The sequence below is a fragment of the Mytilus trossulus genome, chromosome 1 (genome assembly GCF_036588685.1).
Source record: "Mytilus trossulus isolate FHL-02 chromosome 1, PNRI_Mtr1.1.1.hap1, whole genome shotgun sequence".
NCBI lineage: Eukaryota > Metazoa > Mollusca > Bivalvia > Mytilida > Mytilidae > Mytilus > Mytilus trossulus.
Genome location: NC_086373.1, coordinates 113,270,508 through 113,287,664, shown reverse-complemented (window position 1 = coordinate 113,287,664; position 17,157 = coordinate 113,270,508). Strand labels below are relative to the sequence as shown.

Sequence of the window (17,157 nt, the reverse complement as noted above, 5' to 3'; positions counted from 1 at the left end):
CTAGACATCATTGGTGAAGTTTCAGCACTCTCTACCTCAAGCTTTATAGATCCTATGTTACACGTACCCTAGACATCATTGGTGAAGTGTTAGTACTCCCTACCTCAAGCTGTATAGATCCTATGTTACACTTACCCTAGACATCATTGGTGAAGTTTCAGCTCTCTCTACCTCAAGCTGTATAGATCCTATGTTACACTTACCCTAGACATCATTGGTGAAGTGTCAGCACTCACTACCTCAAGCTGTATAGATCCTATGTTACACTTATCCTAGACATCATTGGTGAAGTGTCAGCTCTCTCTACTTCAAGCTGTATAGATCATATGTTACACTTACCCTAGACATCATTGGTGAAGTGTCAGTACTCTCTACCTCAAGCTGTATAGATCCTATGTTACACTTACCCTAGACATCATTGGTGAAGTTTCAGCTATCTCTATCTCAAGCTGTAAAGATCCTATGTTACACTTACCCTAGACATCATTGGTGAAGTGTCAGCACTCTCTACCTCAAGCTGTATAAATCCTATGTTACACTTACCATAGACATCATTGGTGAAGTGTCAGCACTCTCTACCTCAAGCTGTATAGATCCTATGTTACACTTACCCTAGACATCATTGGTGAAGTTTCAGCACTCTCTACCTCAAACTGTCTAGATCCTATGTTACACTTACCCTAGACATCATTGGTGAAGTTTCAGCACTCTCTACCTCAAGCTGTATAGATCCTATGTAACACTTACCCTAGACATCATTGGTGAAGTGTCATCACTCTCTATCTCAAGCTGTATAGATCCTATGTTACACTTACCCTAGACATCATTGGTGAAGTTTAAGCACTCTCTACCTCAAGCTGTATAGATCCTATGTTACACTTACCCTAGACATCATTGGTGAAGTTTCAGTACTCTCTACCCCAAGCTGTATAGATCCTATGTTACACTTACCCTAGACATCATTGGTGAAGTGTCAGTACTCTCTACCTCAAACTGTATAGATCCTATGTTACACTTACCCTAGACATCATTGGTGAAGTTTCAGCACTCTCTACCTCAAGCTGTATAGATCCTATGTTACACTTACCCTAGACATCATTGGTGAAGTTTCAGTTCTCTCTACCTCAAGCTGTATAGATTCTATGTTACACTTACCCTAGACATCATTGGTAAAGTTTCAGCACTCTCTACCTCAAGCTGTATAGATCCTATGTAACACTTACCCTAGACATCATTGGTGAAGTTTCAGTACTCTCTACCCCAAGCTGTATAGATCCTATGTTACTTACCCTAGACATCATTGGTGAAGTGTCAGTACTCCATACCTCAAGCTGTCTAGATCCTATGTTACACTTACCCTAGACATCATTGGTGAAGTGTCAGCACTCTCTACCTCAAGCTGTATAGATCCTATGTTACACTTACCCTAGACATCATTGGTGAAGTGTCAGCACTCTCTACCTCAAGCTGTATAGATCCTATGTTACACTTACCCTAGACATCATTGGTGAAGTTTCAGCTCTCTCTACCTCAAGCTGTATATATCCTATGTTACACTTACCCCAGACATCATTGGTGAAGTGTCAGCACTCTCTACCTCAAGCTGTACATCCTATGTTACACTTACCCTAGACATCATTGGTGAAGTTTCAGCACTCTCTACCTCAAGCTGTATACATCCTATGTTACACTTACCCTAGACATCATTGGTGAAGTGTCAGTACTCTCTACCTCAAGCTGTATAGATCCTATGTTACACTTACCCTAGACATCATTGGTGAAGTTTCAGTACTCTCTACCCCAAGCTATATAGATCCTATGTAACACTTACCCTAGACATCATTGGTGAAGTTTCATCACTCTCTACCTCAAGCTGTCTAGATCCTATGTTACACTTTCTCTAGACATCATTGGTGAAGTGTCAGTACTCTCTACCTCAATCTGTATAGATCCTATGCTACACTTACCCTAGACATCATTGGTGAAGTGTCAGCACTCTCTACCTCAAGCTGTATAGATCCCATGTTACACTTACCCTAGACATCATTGGTGAAGTTTCAGTACTCTCTACCTCAAGCTGTATAGATCCTATGTTACACTTACCCTAGACATCATTGGTGAAGTGTCAGCACTCTCTACCTCAAGCTGTATAGATCCTATGTTACACTTACACTAGACATCATTGGTGAAGTGTCAGCACTCTCTACCTCAAGCTGTATAGATCCCATGTTACACTTACCCTAGACATCATTGGTGAAGTGTCAGCACTCTCTACCTCAAGCTGTATAGATCCTATGTTACACTTACCGTAGACATCATTGGTGAAGTTTCAGCACTCTTTTAATTAAGCTGTACATCCTATGTTACACTTACCCTAGACATCATTGGTGAAGTTTCAGCTCTCTCTACCTCAAGCTGTATAGATCCTATGTTACACTTACCCTAGACATCATTGGTGAAGTTTCAGTACTCTCTACCCCAAGCTGTATAGATCCTATGTAACACTTACCCTAGACATCATTGGTGAAGTGTCATCACTCTCTACCTCAAGCTGTATAGATCCTATGTTACACTTACCCTAGACATCATTGGTGAAGTTTCAGTACTCTCTACCTCAAGCTGTATAGATCCTATGTTACACTTACCCTAGACATCATTGGTGAAGTGTCAGCACTCTCTACCTCAAGCTGTATAGATTTCTATGTTACACTTACCCTAGACATCATTGGTGAAGTGTCAGCACTCTCTACCTCAAGCTGTATAGATCCTATGTAACACTTACCCTAGACATCATTGGTGAAGTGTCAGCACTCTCTACCTCAAGCTGTATAGATCCTATGTTACACTTACCCTAGACATCATTGGTGAATTGTCAGCACTCTCTACCTCAAGCTGTCTAGATCCTATGTTGCACTTACCCTAGACATCATTGGTAAAGTTTCATCACTCTCTACCTCAAGCTGTATACATCCTATGTTACACTTACCCTAGACATCATTGGTGAAGTTTCATCACTCTCCACCTCAAGCTGTATAGATCCTATGTTACACTTACCCTAGACATCATTGGTGAAGTTTCAGTACTCTCTACCTCAAGCTGTATAGATCCTATGTTACACTTACCCTAGACATCATTGGTGAAGTGTCAGTACTCTCTACCTCAAGCTGTATAGATCCTATGTTACACTTACCCTAGACATCATTGGTGAAGTGTCAGTACTCTCTACCTCAAGCTGTATAGATCCTATGTTACACTTACCCTAGACATCATTGGTGAAGTGTCATCACTCTCTACCTCATGCTGTACATCCTATGTTACACTTACCCTAGACATCATTGGTGAAGTGTCAGCACTCTCTACCTCAAGCTGTATAGATCCTATGTTACACTTACCCTAGACATCATTGGTGAAGTGTCAGAACTCTCTACCTCAAGCTGTATAGATCTTATGTTACACTTACCCTAGACATCGATCATTGGTGAAGTTTCAGCTCTCTCTACCTCAAGCTGTATATATCCTATGTTACACTTACCCCAGACATCATTGGTGAAGTGTCAGCACTCTCTACCTCAAGCTGTACATCCTATGTTACACTTACCCTAGACATCATTGGTGAAGTTTCAGCACTCTCTACCTCAAGCTGTATACATCCTATGTTACACTTACCCTAGACATCATTGGTGAAGTTTCAGTACTCTCTACCTCAAGCTGTATAGATCCTATGTTACACTTACCCTAGACATCATTGGTGAAGTGTCATCACTCTCTACCTCAAGCTGTATACATCCTATGTTACACTTACCCTAGACATCATTGGTGAAGTTTCAGTACTCTCTACCTCAAGCTGTATAGATCCTATGTTACACTTACCCTAGACATCATCAGTGAAGTGTCAGTACTCTCTACCTCAAGCTGTATAGATCCTGTTACACTTACCCTAGACATCATTGGTGAAGTTTCATCACTCTCTACCTCAAGCTGTATAGATCCCATGTTACACTTACCCTAGACATCATTGGTGAAGTTTCAGTACTCTCTACCTCAAACTGTATAGATCCCATGTTACACTTACCCTAGACATCATTGGTGAAGTTTCAGTTCTCTCTACCTCAAGCTGTATAGATCCTATGTTACACTTACCCTAGACATCATTGGTGAAGTTTCAGTACTCTCTACCTCAAGCTGTATAGATCCTATGTCACTTGCACTGCCACTAGTTCCAACATCTATAATAAAGCAAAATAGAAACTAGCACACACTATCATATTATTTTAAAACATCTAAAACTCCTTTTAAAGTTCATAAAAAGTGATTGTTTAAGATTATTGGAATAATTTCCCTTTATATCCTTTCTCATCTATTAGCAGAAGCCCTGGAATAATATGTTTTGGCCTGTTGATCTAGCTCATGCAAGAACTGTAAAATAATCAGCTTTTCAGACAAGATAAAAAAACAACAATAAGAAAACTATAAAAAGTCCTTTGTTTATTCCATATTTTCTGAAATAATAATCTGAGACAGTTTACGTGATTGAAAAAGTGGGAAGTTTTGAATTCTTTGATCAATAATGCCTACAAAATGTACTTTAATAGCTAAGTAAATGTGAATAACTATTTTAACTACCACCTGGTTAAATTTTTTTTACATATAACAGTGTATATACATGAGATGATACATGCTATATATTTGTGTCCACCAATTGTACAGGGTATAGGCATGCTGATATAACAGTGATTAATGCAAGTTACTGTGGTTTCATTATTATTTGTTGGATACCAGGTACAGGTGAACAACAAATTTAAGCGTTCAACAAACTATAAATTTTTTATAGGCTTTGTATGCAGAGATTTACAAAACCACGAAATAAAATATCCATGCAGGAAAAATTGATACCCAGGAAAATAAAGTAATTAAAGGAATATTAGGTAAATGTTTAGAAAGGACAGAGTAATCTTTTATTTCAAATGTTCTGCATTCATTTGGATAATATTGAGTTTTCAATAAAAACAAGAACGCGTTCATGGCACATGGATGCCCCACTAGCACTATCATTTTCTATGATAAGTGGATGGCGGAAACAACTTAAATTTAGCACTAAAACAAGTGAAACTGCGAGCTACTGCTCACTGATGATACCCCTGCAGCAAGTGGATAATATAAATAGTGTAAAAATATGCAAGTGTTCGGTAAACAGGAAGTTGTCAAGTGATCAATCTGAAAATGCATCACACGGTATAGATGACTTAGATAAACCCTGAAACCAAATTTCAGAAATCCTTGTATTGTTGTTCCTGAGAAAAATGTGGCGAAAATTTTCAACTTGGCTATCATGTGTAAAATCATACAAGTGTTCGGTAAACAGGAAGTTGTCATGTGATCAATCTGAAAACACATCACAGGGTATAGCTGACTTAGATAAACCTGAAACAAAATTTCAGAAATCCTTGTATTGTAGTTCCTGAGAAAAATACAACGAAAAATATTCATGGGACGGACGGACTGACTGACAGACTTACGGAAGGACAGACAGAGGTAGAACAGTGTACCCCCCCTTTTTTAAAGCGGGAGTATAATTAAAAAGATCATATAGGGAACATGTGTACAGAGTTTCAAGTTGATTGGACTTCAACCTCATCACAGACTTCTGTGACCAAACACTTTAACCTGAGTAAGACAGATGGATGAACACCTGCTCAAAAATGACGGACATATAGACAAATGAATGGTTTACCTTTTTTTTTCAAATTGTTATTTGGATGGAGAGTTGTCTCATTCACACTCACACCACATCTTCCTATATCTAAATGATTGGAGGCACAGACCAAAAAACACAATGCCCCTAAGTCATTTTGTGTAAGTGGGGCATAAAAGTAATAGCTAAATCAAAACAAGAGTGCACACACTGAAATGTCTCGCCTTCTTTACTAATCATTGATATTATGTTGATAGACCTAAATATAAAGCTTTATTTCAACTGTCACATTAACTCATTATGAACAAAGAAAACGAAGAATTAAACAATGAACCATGAAAATGAGGTCAAAGTCAGATGAACCGTGCTAGACAGACATGTACCGGTAACAATTCTTCAATACAACCAATATAGTTGACTTATTACTTATAAATTAAGAAAAACAGACCAAAACAAAAACACTTAACACTTAGCAATGGACCATGAAAATGAGGTCAAGGTCAAATAAAACCTGCGTAACAGACATACAGATCAAAAAATATTTCCATACACCAAATATAGTTGACCTAATGCATAAAATATTAGAAAAATAGACCAAAACTCAAAAACTTAACTTTGACCACTGAACCGTGAAAATGAGGTCAGCTAGACATGTACACCTTACAGTCATTCCATACACCAAATATAGTAGACCTTTTGCATATAGTATAAGAAAAACGGATCAAAACACAAAAACTTAACTATAACCACTGAACCATGAAAATGAGGTCAAGGTAAGATGACACCTGTCAGTTGGTCATGTACACCTTACAGTCCTTCCATACACCGAAAATACTAGACCTATTGCTTATAGTATCTGAGATATTGACTTGACCACCAAAACTTAACCTTGTTCACTGATCCATGAAATGAGGTCAAGGTCAAGTGAAAACTGTCTGACAGGCATGAGGACCTTGCAAGGTACGCACACACTAAATATAGTTATCCAATTACTAATAATAAGAGAAAATTTATCATTACAAAAAATCTTAACTTTTTTTTCAAGTAGTCACTGAACCATGAAAATGAGGTCAAGGACATTGGACATGTGACTGACGGAAAGTTCAAAAAATGAGGCATCTATATACAAAGTATGAAGCATCTATGTCTTCTACCTTCTAAAATATATAGCTTTTAAGAAGTGAGCTAACACTGCCGTAGCCGCCGGATCACTATCCCTATGTCGAGCTTTCTGCAACAAAAGTTGCAGGCTCGACAATGACATTGTAAAGCTAACCATATTTTATGTCTCCAAATTCTGTAATGGTCTGTTTAAATTATATTAAAATTGACAATTATACTTGACCAAAAACTTTAACCTGAAACTCGCTCTTTAATTTTCTATGTTCAGTGGACCATGAAATTGGGTCAAAAGTCTAATTTGGCTTTAAAATTAAAACGGCTCTTTATCTATCATCTAAAAGTTCAAACATGGATCTTTATCCATCCTCTTAAAGTTCACACATCGATATTTATCTACCATCAAAAAGTTCACACATGGATGTTTTTTCATCCTCTAAAATTTGACACATGGATCTTTATCTATCATCTAAAAGTTCATACATGAATCTTTATCCATCCGATCCTCTAATAAGTTCACACATGGATATTTATCTACCATCAAAAAGGTTCACACATGGATATTTATCCATACTCTAAAAGTTCTCACATAGATGTTTATCTACCATCAAAAAATTCACACATGGATATTTATCAATCATCTAAAAGTTAACACATGGATCTTTATTCATCCTCAAAAAGGTCACACATGGATCTTTATCATTCATCTGGAAGTTCACACATGGATCTTTATCCATCATCTAAAAGTTCACACATGGATCTTTATCTATCATCTAAAAGTTCGCACATGGATCTTAATTCATCCTCTAAAAGTTCACACATGGATCCATCCTCTAAAAGTTCACACATGGATATTTATCCATGTTCTAAAAGTTCACACATAAATCTTTATCTATCATCTAAAATTTCACACATGGATCTTTGTCAATCATTTAAAAGTTCACACATGGATCTTTATCTATTCTCTAAAAGTTCACACACGGATATTTATCCATCCTCTAAAAGTTTGTGCATGGATCTTTATCCATCATCTGAAAGTTTACATGTGGATCTTTTTTCATCCGCTAAAAGTTCACACATGGATCTTTATCTACCATCTAAAAGTTAACACATGGATCTTTATCTACCATCTGAAAGTTCACACATGGATCTTTATCTATAATCTGAAAGTTCACACATGGATATTTATCAATCCTCTAAAAGTTTACGCATGGATCTTTATTCATCATCTGAAAGTTTAAGATCTTTTTTCATCCTCTAAAAGTTCACACATGGATCTTTATCTATCATCTAAAAGTTCACACATGAATCTTTATCTATCATCTAAAAGTTCACACATGGATCTTTATCCATCCTCCAAAAGTTCACACATGGATATTTATCCATACTCTAAAAGTTGACACATAGATCTTTATCTACCATCTAAAAGTTCACACATGGATATTTATTAATCATCTAAAAGTTCATACATGGATCTTTATTTTCTACCATCTAAAAGTTCCCACAGGGATCTTTATCTATCGACTGAGAGTTCACACATGGATATTATCCATCCTCTAAAAGTTCACACAAGGATCTTTATTCATCATCTAAAAGTTCACACATGGCTCTTTATCTATCATGTAAAAGTTCACACATAGATCTTTATCTACCATCTAAAAGTTCACACATGGATATTTATCCATCCTCTAAAACTTCACACAGAGATCTTTAGCTATCATATAAAAGTTCACACATGGATCTTTATCCATCCTCTAAAAGTTCACACATGGCTATTTATCCATCCTCTAAAAGTTCACACATGGCTATTTATCCATCCTCTAAAAGTTAACACATGGTTCTTTATCCATCCTCTAAAAGTTCACACATGGCTATTTATCCATCCTCTAAAAGTTCACACATGGCTATTTATCCATCCTCTAAAAGTTCACACATAAATCTTTATCTATCATCTAAAATTTCACACATGGATCTTTGTCAATCATTTAAAAGTTCACACATGGATCTTTATCTATTCTCTAAAAGTTCACACACGGATATTTATCCATCCTCTAAAAGTTTGTGCATGGATCTTTATCCATCATCTGAAAGTTTACATGTGGATCTTTTTTCATCCGCTAAAAGTTCACACATGGATCTTTATCTACCATCTAAAAGTTAACACATGGATCTTTATCTACCATCTGAAAGTTCACACATGGATCTTTATCTATAATCTGAAAGTTCACACATGGATATTTATCAATCCTCTAAAAGTTTACGCATGGATCTTTATTCATCATCTGAAAGTTTAAGATCTTTTTTCATCCTCTAAAAGTTCACACATGGATCTTTATCTATCATCTAAAAGTTCACACATGAATCTTTATCTATCATCTAAAAGTTCACACATGGATCTTTATCCATCCTCCAAAAGTTCACACATGGATATTTATCCATACTCTAAAAGTTGACACATAGATCTTTATCTACCATCTAAAAGTTCACACATGGATATTTATTAATCATCTAAAAGTTCATACATGGATCTTTATTTTCTACCATCTAAAAGTTCCCACAGGGATCTTTATCTATCGACTGAGAGTTCACACATGGATATTATCCATCCTCTAAAAGTTCACACAAGGATCTTTATTCATCATCTAAAAGTTCACACATGGCTCTTTATCTATCATGTAAAAGTTCACACATAGATCTTTATCTACCATCTAAAAGTTCACACATGGATATTTATCCATCCTCTAAAACTTCACACAGAGATCTTTAGCTATCATATAAAAGTTCACACATGGATCTTTATCCATCCTCTAAAAGTTCACACATGGCTATTTATCCATCCTCTAAAAGTTCACACATGGCTATTTATCCATCCTCTAAAAGTTAACACATGGTTCTTTATCCATCCTCTAAAAGTTCACACATGGATCTTTATCTACCATCTAAAAGTTCACACATAGATCTTTATCTATCATTTAAAAGTTCACACATGGATTTTTATCTATCATCTAAAAGTTCCCACATAGATCTTTATCTACCATCTAAAAGTCCCAACATAGATCTTTATCTACCTTCTAAAAGTCCCCACATGGATCTTTATCTACCATCTTAAAGTTCACACATGGATTTTTATCTACCATCTAAAAGTTCCCACTTGAATCTTTATCTACCATCTAAAAGTTCACACATAGATCTTTATCTACCATTTAAAAGTTCCCACATGGATCTTTATCTACCATCTAAAAGTTCCCACATGGATCTTTATCTACCATCTAAAAGTTCACACATGGATCTTTATCTATCATATAAAAGTCCCAACATAGATCTTTATCTATCATCTAAAAGTTCACACATGGATCTTTATCTATCATCTTAAAGTTCACACATGGATTTTTATCTACCATCTAAAAGTTGACACATGGATCTTTATCTATCATCCAAAAGTTCACACATGGATCTTTATCTACCATTTAAAAGTTCACACATGGATCTTTATCTATCATCCAAAAGTTCACACATGGATCTTTATCTATACCATCTAAAAGTTCACACATGGACCTTTATCTATTATATAAAAGTTATAGTGCTTTATTCTTTGTTTTTTGGCTAGTGGATTTGTTTGTGGATAAGGGAATTCAAACCATTTCTAACTACAAAAACTCAGTCATGTAAGTGAAGTTTGTTAAGTTTGTTAAGATAGAAAAGCAAAACAAATAGAATGATTTACCTTCCTCGCCTAAAACAAAGTATCAATCTAACTTATTAACACTACATGGTTGTCATAGCAGTTAAATGTAGTTCAATTACAACTTCTAATAAAACACAACAATCATGCTGTTATAAAACAGTAAAATCAGTGAGACCTCCACCTCCAATGAGCATGCACCGACATACACAATATTATTTATAGTTTACTTGCTATTGACCATGGATATTGTATATTATATATTTGTTTCTATATACATAAAAATACAAGAGTTTTCCTTTTTTCAATGAATCCTTCCTAGTATGTTATGCCTATTTTTTTCCCAGCAATGTGTTGAACAAGATAAATGAAAGTCCCTTAAATAACTTGAAATTGTTAAATTTGTAGCTTTATCTATTTGAATGTAAAACCAAATTTACCAGATAAACAATTATTTCTTTTAGTATATTAAAGCATCATCATCTTCAAAATCAATAAAATTTCTAAGCATCTACCTAAAGTACCAAAGTATTACTATCCATGATCAGAAAATTACATCAAAATACCTACCCATTGCACTGTATGGTTTCTGTGCCAAGGAGACATTTACTATCCATGATCAGAAAATTACATCATAATACCTACTCATTGCACTGAATGGTTTCTGTGCCAAGGAGACATTTACTATCCATGATCAGAAAACTACATCATAATACCTACCCATCACACTGTATGGTTTCTGTGCCAAGGAGACATTTACTATCCATGATCAGAAAACTACATCATAATACCTACCCATCGCACTGTATGGTTTCTGTGCCAAGGAGACATTTACTATCCATGATCAGAAAACTACATCATAATACCTACCCATCACACTGAATGGTTTCTGTGCCAAGGAGACATTTACTATCCATGATCAGAAAACTACATCATAATACCTACCCATCACACTGTATGGTTTCTGTGCCAAGGAGACATTTACTATCCATGATCAGAAAACTACATCATAATACCTACCCATCACACTGTATGGTTTCTGTGCCAAGGAGACATTTACTATCCATGATCAGAAAACTACATCAAAATACCTACCCATCGCACTGTATGGTTTCTGTGCCTATTACTATCCATGATCAGAAAACTACATCAAAATACCTACCCATTGCACTGTATGGTTTCTGTGCCTATTACTATCCATGATCAGAAAACTACATCAAAATACCTACCCATTGCACTGTATGGTTTCTGTGCCTATTACTATCCATGATCAGAAAACTACATCATAATACCTACCCATTGCACTGTATGGTTTCTGTGCCTATTACTATCCATGATCAGAAAACTACATCAAAATACTTACCCATCGCACTGTATGGTTTCTGTGCCAAGGAGACATTTACTATCCATGATCAGAAAACTACATCATAATACCTACCCATCGCACTGTATGGTTTCTGTGCCAAGGAGACATTTACTATCCATGATCAGAAAACTACATCATAATACCTACCCATCACACTGAATGGTTTCTGTGCCAAGGAGACATTTACTATCCATGATCAGAAAACTACATCATAATACCTACCCATCGCACTGTATGGTTTCTGTGCCAAGGAGACATTTACTATCCATGATCAGAAAACTACATCATAATACCTACCCATCGCACTGTATGGTTTCTGTGCCAAGGAGACATTTACTATCCATGATCAGAAAACTACATCATAATACCTACCCATTGCACTGTATGGTTTCTGTGCCTATTACTATCCATGATCAGAAAACTACATCATAATACATACCCATCACACTGTATGGTTTCTGTGCCAAGGAGACATTTACTATCCATGATCAGAAAACTACATCATAATACCTACCCATCGCACTGTATGGTTTCTGTGCCAAGGAGACATTTACTATCCATGATCAGAAAACTACATCATAATACCTACCCATCGCACTGTATGGTTTCTGTGCCTATTACTATCCATGATCAGAAAACTACATCATAATACCTACCCATCGCACTGTATGGTTTCTGTGCCTATTACTATCCATGATCAGAAAACTACATCATAATACCTACCCATCGCACTGTATGGCTTCTGTGCCAAGGAGACATTTACTATCCATGATCAGAAAACTACATCATAATACCTACCCATCGCACTGTATGGCTTCTGTGCCAAGGAGACATTTACTATCCATGATCAGAAAACTACATCATAATACCTACCCATTGCACTGTATGGTTTCTGTGCCAAGGAGACATTAAGACGTGAAGCATCTTGTCCACATTCAACCAATAACTCCTGTAACATGACCTGATCAAACAACCATTCATCCCTCATTGTGTCGCTGGATGGGTAGCTGTAACAAATAACAAAAAATTGTGTTACTGGGTGGGTAGCTTTTACAAAAACAACGCATTGTGTTACTGGTAAGAAGACATCAAAACATGAGAATCTTAGAAAGTTACATTTGGCAAGAATATATTCAATGCTTATCTGTCCATTAAATTTATTCCAATACATTACTCTGAAGAATGTTCATTTTAACTTAATATAGCACATGTGAATAATCTTACAAATGCTCATGTGCATATCTTAAAATCAAACTTGTGTGTTCTCTATTAATAAAGGGCTGCGCTTTAGCGCATGATACGCCAGTTGATCTTTTAACTTGTCTTTTATGCTTTAAATGAATTTATATGATCAACTAGAAATAGTGTGAGCCCTGTCAAATACCCCCCCCCCCCCCCCAATAATAAATAAAAATGCACAAAAATATTGGCACTTTTAAGGCTACCTCAAATTTAACTGAGTTTGTTGTCTTAATTTTTCATCCATACATTCTATCTTGTTCACAACACACTTTCTGAGTACCAAGTACCTTTTATATTTATTAAGGATATACATTATATAAAAGTTATAGATGAGATAAAATAGACTTAGTAAGTTATTCTAAATATTACAGAATCACAAACCATTTTATGCTGATAATAAAGATAGCCTATATGTCAATAGATAAACAATTTATCAAAGTTGCATAAAATTTTGTGAAAGTGATAGTTATTGTCCCAAAATTGAAAAATACCCCCTTTTTTAAGCATAAAAATTCATAACACGAAAATGTAAAATCTGAAATTTATAAAAATTGAAAGGGACCTTACATCAATAGATATAAACAATTCACCAAAGTTTCATGGACATTGGTGAAAGCCTTTTTAAGTTATTGTCCGAAGTGCTAAAAATCCCCCTTTTTTATGAATAAAGCCCCATAAATCCAAAACTTAAAATCTGAAATTTATAAAAATTGAAAGGGAGCTTACATCAAAAGATATTTACAATTCACCAAAGTTTCATGGACATTGGTGAAAGCCTCTTTAAGTTATTGTCCGAAGTGCTAAAAATCCCCCTTTTTTATGAATAAAGCCCCATAAATCCAAAACTTAAAATCTGAAATTTATAAAAATTGAAAGGGAGCTTACATCAAAAGATATTTACAATTCACCAAAGTTTCATGGACATTGGTGAAAGCCTTTTTGAGTTATTGTCCGAAGTGTTGAAAATCTCCCCTTTTTTATGAATAAAGCCCCATAAATCCAAAACTTAAAATCTGAAATTAAAAAAAAACCAAAGGGAGCTTATGTCAATAGATACAAACAATTCACTCAAGTTTCATGGAAATTGGTGAAAGTGTTTTTGAGTTGTTGTCCGAAGTGTGGACGACAGACAGACAGACGGACGGAGGGACAGACAATGGTATACCATAATACGTCCCGTCTAAAAGACGACGGGCGTATAAAAACCTATGATAAAAGTTTCATAATAATCTGACACTAACTGTACACATGAGAGTGCAAACCAGACTGGACCGACAGATGCACAGAGGATGGACAGATTCCAAGTATTTCTATGTCCCCTGCAACGTGTTACTCAGGGGAACATTAAGAGTGTTATAAAAGTACAATTGTATATGTTGTTAACTGAGCTGAGAAAATGAGGTTAAGGGTGTACTTAGGTGAGGTTAGGTGTAAATTAATAAATTAAGAAGTTAAAATTGATACTATAAGCTGGTAGAGCATCAATTAAGGATAACAATAAGCTAAAAATATTGATAGGTCATGGACCTCCTTTTAGAGATTTTTTAGATTTAAAATATGGCGGGAAAAGGCTGACTCAGACTTTTACCTTGTATTTTTATTGGTATTATTAGACCTCAAAACAAAAGAAACAAAATTAAGAATCTTCTAAAATTTTGGTAAATGACCTTTCATGAGCTATTAAGTCTTGTATGAAAAAATAAATGGGTGTTATGGGGCAAAAAATTTTACATTGTATTGTATGGAAAAACACCAAGGAGTCTGAACATTTGACACAAATTCCAAAACCTCACCTAAGTACATCCTTAAGGAAAACTGACATTTGCAACATGGGATACTTTAGACAATAAGGCATCTATATATTAATTAGTATAACAAATAATATCTCATAATATAAATAGGATGTATGTTTACATTTACATCTGTTGTAGAGTTGTCACTGACTCAGACCTACTTATGAATATAATTATTTTCTGTGACTGTATCTTACATGAATTTGTAGGATCCTTTACTATAGATTATTTAGCTGATCTGTAACAATAACATCTACATGCCTTATATATCATGTACTGTAGTACACCGCTAGATTAAAACTGACGTGGAAAGGGAACACATGCCCACCGAAAACTTTACTTTTGTGAAGCCCAGGTGGTGGTGTGGTCTTGCGGGACGGCTGCAGTGCAGGCGATTTGGTGTCACGATATCACAGTAGCATGGGTTCGAATCCCGGCGAGGGAAAAACCAAAAATTTGCGAAAGCAAATTTACAGATCTTACATTGTTGGGTTGATGTTTAGACGAGTTGTGTTTACATTTAAATATATACACATACTGAGAATTGTCAACAGAATATACATATATATAAGTGTACACTGGGATGTCAAGATAATATATGTAATAAATATCAATTATAGTCAATGTATTAAATCTATACTTACATCTCAGAACTGAATTTTAGCAACAAAATTAGATAAAACAATGTACTTAATAATTATCAGTAGAGAAGGAACAAAACAACAAGAAGAACCCTGATACATTCTTTATGTACCTGTCCCAAGTCAGGAGACACATTTTTTATGTACTTGTCCCAAGTCAGGACACACATTCTTTATGTACCTGTCCCAAGACAGGAGACATATTCTGTATGTACTTGTCCCAAGTCAGGACACACATTCTGTATGTACCTGTCCCAAGTCAGGAGACACATTCTATATGTACCTGTCCCAAGTCAGGACACACATTCTGTATGTACCTGTCCCAAGTCTGTCGGAGACACATTCTGTATGTACCTGTCCCAAGTCTGTCGGAGACACATTCTGTATGTACCTGTCCCTAGTCTGTCGGAGACATATTCTGTATGTACCTGTCCCAAGTCAGGAGACACATTCTGTATGTACCTGTCCCAAGTCAGGAGACACATTCTTTATGTACCTGTCCAAAGTCAGGAGACACATTCTTTATGAACTTGTCCCAAGTCAGGAGATACATTCTTTATGTACCTGTCCCAAGTCAGGAGACATATTCTGTATGTACCTGTCCCAAGTCAGGACACACATTCTTTATGTACCTGTCCCAAGTCAGGAGACACATTCTTTATGTACCTGTCCCAAGTCAGGAGATACATTCTTTATGTACCTGTCCCAAGTCAGGACACACATTCTGTATGTACCTGTCCCAAGTCAGGACACACATTCTTTATGTACCTGTCCCAAGTCTGTCGGAGACACATTCTATATGTACCTGTCCCAAGTCAGGAGACACATTCTTTATGTACCTGTCCCAAGTCAGGAGATACATTCTTTATGTACCTGTCCCAAGTCAGGAGACACATTCTTTATGTACTTGTCCCAAGTCAGGAGACACATTCTTTATGTACCTGTCCCAAGTCTGTCGGAGACACATTCTATATGTACCTGTCCCAAGTCAGGAGACAAATTCTTTATGTACCTGTCCCAAGTCAGGAGACACATTCTTTATGTACCTGTCCCAAGTCAGGACACATTCCTTATGTACCTGTCCCAAGTCAGGACACACATTCTGTATGTACTTGTCCCAAGTCTGTCGGAGACACATTCTTTATGTTCCTGTCCCAAGTCAGGACACACATTCTGTATGTACTTGTCCCAAGTCAGGAGACACATTCTATATGTACCTGTCCCAAGTCAGGAGACACATTCTGTATGTACCTGTCCCAAGTCAGGAGACACATTCTTTATGTACCTGTCCCAAGTCAGGACACATTCTTTATGTACCTGTCCCAAGTCAGGACACACATTCTGTATGTACTTGTCCCAAGTCTGTCGGAGACACATTCTTTATGTACCTGTCCCAAGTCAGGACACACATTCTGTATGTACTTGTCCCAAGTCAGGAGACACATTCTATATGTACCTGTCCCAAGTCAGGAGACACATTCTATATGTACTTGTCCCAAGTCTGTCGGAGACACATTCTTTATGTACCTGTCCCAAGTCAGGAGACACATTCTTTATGTACCTGTCCCAAGTCAGGACACATATTCTGTATGTACTTGTCCCAAGTCTGTCGGAGACACATT

The 17,157-nt window shown here is 36.2% G+C and overlaps 1 protein-coding gene across 3 annotated transcripts in view; it reads right to left on the bottom strand.

Moving 5' to 3' along the window:
• LOC134698421 (protein EFR3 homolog B-like) overlaps positions 1–17,157 on the bottom strand; it is a 93,099-nt gene that overhangs the window by 23,500 nt on the left and 52,442 nt on the right. For 2 of the 3 annotated variants that reach the window (XM_063560492.1, XM_063560491.1), the window contains 2 exons: positions 12,733–12,866; positions 4,141–4,226 (listed from right to left, as the gene is read on the bottom strand). In XM_063560492.1, the coding sequence (XP_063416562.1) occupies positions 4,141–4,226; positions 12,733–12,866 (220 nt within the window). The remainder of the gene's footprint in view (positions 1–4,140; positions 4,227–12,732; positions 12,867–17,157) is intronic. The other variant, XR_010103404.1, reaches the window with a different exon arrangement.